At 36.8% G+C, this 8,482-nt stretch overlaps 1 protein-coding gene across 4 annotated transcripts in view; it reads left to right on the forward strand.

Annotated features, from left to right (window-relative positions):
• The window catches only part of LOC117169090 (catalase-like), a 66,766-nt gene that overhangs the window by 57,255 nt on the left and 1,029 nt on the right, over positions 1 to 8,482 (forward strand). For all 4 annotated transcript variants that reach the window (XM_033355209.1, XM_033355213.1, XM_033355212.1 and 1 more), the window contains 3 exons: positions 6,254 to 6,404; positions 7,455 to 7,634; positions 7,736 to 7,927. In XM_033355209.1, coding sequence (XP_033211100.1) covers positions 6,254 to 6,404; positions 7,455 to 7,634; positions 7,736 to 7,927 — 523 coding nt within the window. The remainder of the gene's footprint in view (positions 1 to 6,253; positions 6,405 to 7,454; positions 7,635 to 7,735; positions 7,928 to 8,482) is intronic.

An 8,482-nucleotide genomic window follows, 5' to 3' on the forward strand; every position in this document is an offset into this window, starting at 1 on the left:
TAGAGCTCCAAGGAGATTATATTGAAAAATAAAAAAAAATTTACCCAAAAAAAATTGTTTTTATACTTCATTCTAAGGACTTATTGAACTACCCTCGTACATAAACTCTTTATAAATTTCTTCACATTTTTAAACCAAATTTGGAATCTTTAAAAAGTAGTAGAGCGCCAATTGCAAGTTTGAGTACCCGCCAATCTGATTTTTATCTTGGATGGTTTGAGAATTTTCTAAAGAATGTCGATATTCATTAATGATTATTTCAAAGCACCGTTCTATCAAATAGATTGTTAAAAGTTTTTATGGATAAAGTTCCGAAAAGCGGATATGCCCCATTTCCTTCAAACTCCCTATACCTATGTATTTTGAGGCGCTGATTACGAATATGGTAGCAGAAATTGACGCAAATTTGATTTTCATGTTGAAATCATAAAAAAAAAACATAAAAATTATGGTTTTTTAAGTTTATCTCAGCTAATATGCAAAATTCAAAAAAATATTTTAAATAAAAGTGGTAGGTCGCATCGAATTACACATTTTTTATCCTAAGAATTATTTTGTAGGAATGATTTTTTCCGAGAAACTCAGCAAAATGAAAGTGGCAGAAGTCTATAACCCCATGAGGCGTTGGAAAAGGGGTAAGGGTGTGATCTTACATTATTTCTGTGACCAGTCACAGTGTACCTTCCCACCCCCAACGAGGCGTTGGAAAAGGAACATGGATGTGATCCTACATTATTTCTATGACCAGTCACAGGAGTGCCTTCCCGCCCCCACGGTGCGTTGGAAAAGGGGCAGGGGCGTGATCTTAGATTATTTCTATGACCAATTACAGGGGTACCTTCCCGCCCCCACGGTGCGTTGGAAAAGGGGCGGGGGTGTAATCTTACATTATTCTATGACCAGTTACAGGGGTGGACTTCCCGCACCCCACGGAGTGCTGGAAAAGGGGCAGGGATAATCAAATCTAAAAAAAAATATGCTCTTCAAAATAATCCAACCTTCTCGCTGTGAAGAGCGTGAGTAGGCAATAAGCTGAAACTAATGGATTTACCACTGATTTTCTGGGAAACTATCATTCCCATAAAAAAATGCTTGCAACAAAAAATGTGTATTTTGATGAGATCTACAACTTTTATTCAAAACATTTTTTTCAATGTTGCATATTAGCTGAGATAAACTTGAAAACCATGATTGTTATGCTTTTTTGATGATTTCACCATGAAAATGAAGTTTGCGCCAATTTTCACTATCTTATTCGTAATCAGCACGTGAAACTACATAAGTAAAGAAAGTGCGAAGAAAATCGATAATATCCCCTTTTCCAACGCCTCATGGGGTTATAGACTTCTCTCACTTTCATTTTGCCGAGTTTCTTGGATACAATCATTCCTATAAAAAAATGCTTGAAATAAAAAATGTGTATTTCGATGTTATCTACAACTTTTATTTAAAATTTTTTTTTGAATTTTCGTATTAGCTGAGATAAACATAAAAAACATGATTTTTGTGGTTTTTTTTATGATTTCACCATGAAAATCAAATTTGCGCCAATTTTCACTATCATATTAGTAATCAGCGCGTCAAAATACATAAGTGTACAAAGTGCGAAGAAAATCGGGCATATCCAATTTTCGGAAGTACACCCGTTTTTATTCGCACGAAAACTTGTGAAAAAATATTAAATTTTGTTTGAAAAAATCCGTAAGTATTTCAACACCCTTCTCCCTTTACCCCTGCAACCATTCTTCCAATATTCGCATCTAATTTCTTGCAACCATCCTTATAACTTCCGTGACTTTGCATCATCATTGCACTGGGTTGATGCTCGTTCATAACCTCGATGCCATACCTGCGTGCCAAAAACATCACGTGCGAAATGAATGCAGAGAGCTGTAATCCGAGGGTTGATCCGTGTCCTCGTGACACGGAGTGCAGGGAGTTTTTTAAATAATCTTTTTAGAGCTCATATTAAAACAGGGAGATAATGGAAGTAGTAGAACGAGGAAGACAAAGACGTGGGGGTTAAATGACGAGATGATAAAAGCACAGATAGGGAAGTTAAGAAGGTCGAAGACAGCAGACCTGGATGTAATAGAGAATGAAGTGTGACTGTTTAGTACACAAGAGATTAGGGAGAGGCTGAAGGAGCTAATAAAGAAAGTATGGAGGGTGAGGGATTCCCAGGAAGGTGGAGAAAGTGTTTAAGAAAGGAGATAGGGAAAGGCAGCAAAATTACAGAGAGATTACGCTAATGAATACGGCGTACAAAGTGCGTCGCGCTGGTGTTGGTGGACAAGCTGTTGAAGGATATCGAGGGGAAAGGAATGTTGCCGGAAACGGGGGCGGGCTTGAGGGAGGGTAGGGTCACTGTAGACAACATCTACGTTCTGCAGCACTGTACGGATAAAGAATTAGCGAAGAAGAGATCAAGAGAGTTTTTCGTGAATCTTTAAGGCGCGTTTCCTTTGCTGGATGTGGGGAGGTTGTGGAAGGCAATGGAGAAGACGGTAGTGGAGAGACACCTGAACGAGAGGGTAATGGAGGTATATGAAGAAACGAAAAATAGGGTACGGGGGGGGCATTTCGGAGGGTTTGTTTATGGATAGGGGGTTCAGGCAAGGGTGTCCGATTAGCCCAACGCTTGTTGCGATTTTAATAGCTCATATGGATATTAAGCTAGCGGCCGGAGTGGTAGGAGGAGTTAGCTCCAAGCTTAGTCCAAGGTTATGGTGTTCAGAAAAGGAGCTGAAGGGAAGAAGGGAGGTGAGTGGAAGTAGAAGGGAAAGACCGTTCAGGAGGTGAAAAAGTGTGTGTACCTAGGCTTTCTGTTTTGGAGGAATACGTGAGAAGGGCAAATGTAGTGAAAAGGCAAGTGTGGGGGCTGGAAAAGAAGAGGAGGTAAACAAGATACAATAGAAGTATGTAAAGTAGCCGCTGGAGTTGGCAAGGAGTGCGGTAATGACACGGAAAGGACGGAGACGCACAGTGGGACGAAATCGCGGAAAGGTGGCCAAAAGTATAAAATATTCATAAAATGGGTCAAGTTTCATTATTCGCGAGTTTTCGGGGTCGCTGATTACAAATCCGATGTCAAACATTCCGAAAACAAAATGGTGGATCCAATATGGCGGACGAGTATGCTAAATAAATTTCTCTTTTTTTTTTTGAAAATTGGTATTAAAGGGTTTTCACGGTCGCTGATTACAAATCCGATGTCCAAAATCTGAAAATAATATGGCAGACGAGTATCTTAACTACATTTTTGATTTATCTAAAATTGGTATTAGGATATAAGGCCGAAAAATAAATGTTTCTCTATATTTTCCCAAAGAGAAAATATGTCCAAAAGGTAGTAATGTAGAACCATACAATTTAGTAGCGGATACTTTGATATAATCCTTGATATAACCGGAGTATGCTGTAATTGAAATTTTCTGTAAATGACAGAGTTCTTGGTATATGTAGGTCCTTTCTTGATACTTCTCAGAAATTTGTTTTTGATGATCAAGTGTGATTAATGTTGCTGTAATTAATGTTACTTTTTGACGCACCTCCCCAGATGACAGAGGCGTAAACATGATATCACGGTGAATTCCTGGAAAGTTCCCGGAATGTTTAAAATATCCGACACTTGGGAACGTACCAGGAAAATTTACCATTATTATTATTATTATCAATAAATATCGCGTAAACCCTCAGCGATGGGACGAAATCGATGTCAGTTTATAATATAGCCAGTCCTATAATAGTGTCGTACATACGGTACTCAAAACTTAAAAATGGCATTGATTTTTTCCCATCTCGTACGGTTTGCGAGGTAATTGTACTTAAAAATAACAATAACAGAATGTTCTCTTTAGGTCCCAATGGAACGGTCCTGGAATATTCCCAAGCAGTGGACATTTTGCAAGTTTCTAAAGCGTTCCGTACTATCAGCAAAGTTATGATAGGTCGGATAAACATTTTAGGATAAGACGCTTATTTCGTTTACCTCCTAGGTATTTTATAGAGTTTTTACATTATATTGGTTCATTAAACATTTTTGGTGGATTTATTTTGACTGGTTTTCTGACTGAGAAGATAATTGATTCTGACTTTGAGATGTTTATTATTGTCCTCTAGAGTTTAGCCCACGCTTTAATAGTTTCAAGAGCTTTGTTGAGTAGTTTTAGGATTTTAGGCGTTGACCAAGAAGATTTAAATATCGTTGTGTCACTGACGTGAAGTAACATGTATTAACATGCAGTCAGTCTACACTCCATCAGTCGAGTTGAGAACCCCTCAGTCACCTGCACACACTGTAATTGAAACTTCGGGAATCTCGGGGATATCATTTACGTATATAATAAACAAGACAGGAACCTAGAATGCTACCCTGAGGGACACCAGGTCGGCAAGGTTTTTCGTTTCAGAGTGTGTTGCTTATTTCGCCTGAAAATGTTCAATTATTAAGGTACGAATGGATAGAAAAGATAAGTCCTCTTGAAAAATGGTAGTTGATTCGTTTTCTAAGGCGACCTATATGCATACACGTAACACTGCCGACAGACTTCTCTACGTGAAAAAAGACAGCTACAGCGTGTTTTCTCCGATTAAAATTTAAACTACACTCATACCTCTTTATAAATCCCCCCCTTTTTTTGGCCATATTCTTCTGCTGCTGTCTCCCCCCCTCTCCCCTAGAGCGTCAATTGACAGCCTATATGCTTGGATAATCAGTGATGTATTAGAAGTGGTTTATATCGCGCTTCTCTGGGCGCTGCTGTGCCATAGTGTGCCTGATTCAGAAACTACATAATGTGGCTTCTTAACGAGACCAACCGAATCCGAATAGACTAGCTTTTGTTTGCTTAGTTAGTTCCTTGTGGATTATTTTTATAATATTATCAATCATTGGGACTTCTAGTTACTCGGAGCCAATTTTTTCAAATTCACTGATGTGTCAATATATATTATGTTCAAGGACCATTCAATGACGTTTGATATTTTGTTATGAGGTGAAAAATTACTTTCGTAGATTTCTTCCAGGCGGTTTGCTTTATCGCTGGTGGAAAGTACAAATGTTTGATCGTGTTTTTTTAAGAGGGTAACATTATTTTGCGGTTAATTGAGGGCCTTCTTCATGCGCCAGGTGGAGTTATCCTTTATCTCTAGTTTACCGACTACAGCGTGTTTCAATTATTGCGTCTGTGTTCTTAAGTTTTAAGGGCGATAGTTTTTCGAAGATGATTAGTGGTATTTTTGAGAATATAGCTTTTAGTTTTTCGTTGAGTTTCGCAAAATTTATTTCGAGTATTAATGAGGTCGACTATTTTGGGGCTGAGGGGTTGATCGTATTTACTAACGTCGTCTGAAGAGATGCAGCTTGAAAAGCGGTTTTTACGCCACATGTTAGATTAGTAATGGCTTCATAGATGTGGGTGGTATTTAGAAGCGTCGGTTCAACATTTAATTGAGAATTGGTCGATGGTCCGACTCTAGTTCGTTTATATTAATGGTGTCATGGTTGAAATATTCATTTTGGTTATTGCAAAGTCAATTAGTTTTCATTTATATTTATTTTTATGGGGAAATAATGTATGCGAGTCTGGTATGGATTTCGTAGAGTAGTCTGGTAAAGGGAAACAATTACATATGGATTTCCGTGAATTTTTATTTCCGTAGCAGTTTTTTCTAGAGAATTAAGTTTGGGAGTTAATTGTCTATATTTCTACATACAGCAAACTCTAGGATTTTGTCCCCCGGTCTCAGCCTTCCTAAAACTGCTGGTCCACACAGTTTCTCAGCTTTTGGGATGATAAACGGTTGTCATTCGTGCACGCGAAACACCAGCAGCATAGTGGAAAAGTACAGTACGCAGGTACTTTCAAGCCGATATTACGCAATAATATATATCCCAATTGAAAACTGGTTCAGAAGCCCCAACTGTTTACGTGTGTATTTCTCCGATTTGTGGCCAATGCTTTTTTCAGACAACGCATGATCCTGTAACGAAATCGAGAGTTCGGTGTATTTTATACCGGCGCAGTTTAATCTTGAGGGTTTCTCATAGTAGAGTTTCGCTGAGCAAGCAAATTGTAATGTTTTTATATAGGTAGGTAGCTAATTCTTGTTTTTTCCAGACAATAAATGAAAGGAGAATTTTAAATGTTGGCTGAGTATAATGTCTATCAGTATAATTTATAATTGTAAATAAACTCAGCGGACATTAATATTATAATTTAATGCTTCAAAATGTACCATTTCTTTTTAGAGATCCACGAGGATTTGCTGTAAAATTTTATACTGAAGAAGGAGTCTGGGACCTTGTCGGAAATAATACGCCAATTTTCTTCATTAAAGATCCACTATTGTTTCCAAGTTTCATACACAGTCAAAAAAGAAATCCGGTTACCAATTTAAAGGTTAGTTAAACTTGTTAGTATTGTCAAAACAATAATAATTTTCAATTTATTGCTTATGAATTAGTATCATACAATTTGATTGACGAATTTGAAAATACTTTTTTGGAATCGGCTAAAAATATTTTAAGTCCAAGGGTGAATTTTGTCCCTACTGAAATTTCCTATATAGGTTCCTATATAGGATCCTATAGGAAATGACATAGAATTCTATTTAGGTGCCTGTATAGGACACTCCCTAATAAGGTACCTAATTGTACCTAACTAATAGTAACTATGTTAATGAGTATATAGTGAGTAGTATGAGTATATTTGTATGAGTAATATGAGTAGTAATACTGCTGCGAATCTGGATACGGTCCCATACAGACACATATACAGGATTCTACATAGGATTCTGTAAAGGAACCTATGTAGGATCCGTTCTAGGATCCTATATGAAACATATAGGTTCTTATGTAGGATCCTATTTTGGATCTTATGTAGATTCCTATATAGGAACCTATATAAGAACCTATATAGGAATTTTCAGTGGGAGTGCCTTCACCCAATCAGAGGGCACCCGTTCGTAAGATCTCATGTATCAAATAATATTTTTTCTTTAAAAACTAAGATGAAAAACCTTAAATTGTGTACCGTTTCCAGACATCGAATATACTACAATGACAAATTCCTAACCTAACAACACCCAGAACGATTTTCACATAATGAGTATTTGCGCATGATGCCGAATCGATCATTTTCTATTTCTGTTAACGGTCACTAATCGAGGGTTCGCGTGTATGAGTGAAGAAGAAAATATTTTAATGAGTTTCCAGTAAAATTAAAGAAACAAAATTTCCATTTTGGCCGGGTGTAAAAAATTTTTTTCGGTTATAAAAATTACAAAATATAAACTTTGCAAGCTAAAAAATGGTTTATTTGGAGTATTCAAAAGTAACTGCATACAAACAGAAACTGTTTTTTTGCTCAGATCAAATGAAATTAGTCCCTGATGTTTAGATTCTTTAAATACGTTCTGGATTTTATATAATGAATGTAATATTTTTTTAGGATTCCGACATGTTTTGGGATTTTCTATCTCTTCGGCCTGAGTCAACCCACCAAGTTATGTTTCTTTTTAGTGATCGTGGTATTCCTGATGGTTATCGTTATATGCACGGTTTTGGTTCACATACTTTTAAACTCGTTAGTGCAAAGGACGAAATTGTATACTGCAAGTTTCACTACAAGGTATGCACATCCTATTTTCAATTACAACTTTATTTTAATAAAATTTTTTTAATTATTATAAATAACATTCTAGAAACTATACATTCTTTTTTAATTGACAGACTAACCAGGGAATAAGAAATCTTCCAGTTGATAGGGCAGCAGAATTAAGTGGTACTGATCCTGATTATGGAATTCGAGATCTTTATAATTCAATTGCGCGAAGAGAATGTCCATCTTGGACACTTTATATCCAAGTAATGACACCAAAGGAAGCTGAAACTTTCAAGTGGAACATCTTTGACGTTACAAAGGTAATCAAAATTATTATTTTTAAGTACAGAATACAGACCGTTAAACTTCACATGTAACAAAACTTTTAAAAAGTATTAATTACTATTAATATCCCGAAATGTACTTAATCCTGATTTAGAGGGTGGTTTTTTGACATGCCGGTAGGGAGGGGGGGGGGGGTACAAAAAAAATGTTAATGTCGCATACAGGGAAATGATGTTAAGAGGTTCTTGTTGCACTCGCTTGATTCAAAATTACACCTTTCGGTCTGATATTTATTAAAAATAGAGGTTTCCCCAGGCTATCGTTATGGGAAAAACAGGGGAATGGGCGGCACCCTTTAATTTTGTGCGATGAATCCACAAAAATACGTATTAATTTCTTTGTTAACGCCACAAAATGGGCCATTATTAGAGGTAACCAAATTCGAACCTTTCATTTTTGGACCACCCTAATTTACATCCTTTTTGGACATATACATACAGTCTGTCAAGTTAAAGCGTGGGTGGCTTTACTCGCAGTCGGTAAGGTGTATCGACATGATTTTGGTGTCAAAATATTAAGAAGAGCTCCCT

Source organism: Belonocnema kinseyi, chromosome 3 (assembly GCF_010883055.1).
Source record: "Belonocnema kinseyi isolate 2016_QV_RU_SX_M_011 chromosome 3, B_treatae_v1, whole genome shotgun sequence".
Lineage (NCBI taxonomy): Eukaryota > Metazoa > Arthropoda > Insecta > Hymenoptera > Cynipidae > Belonocnema > Belonocnema kinseyi.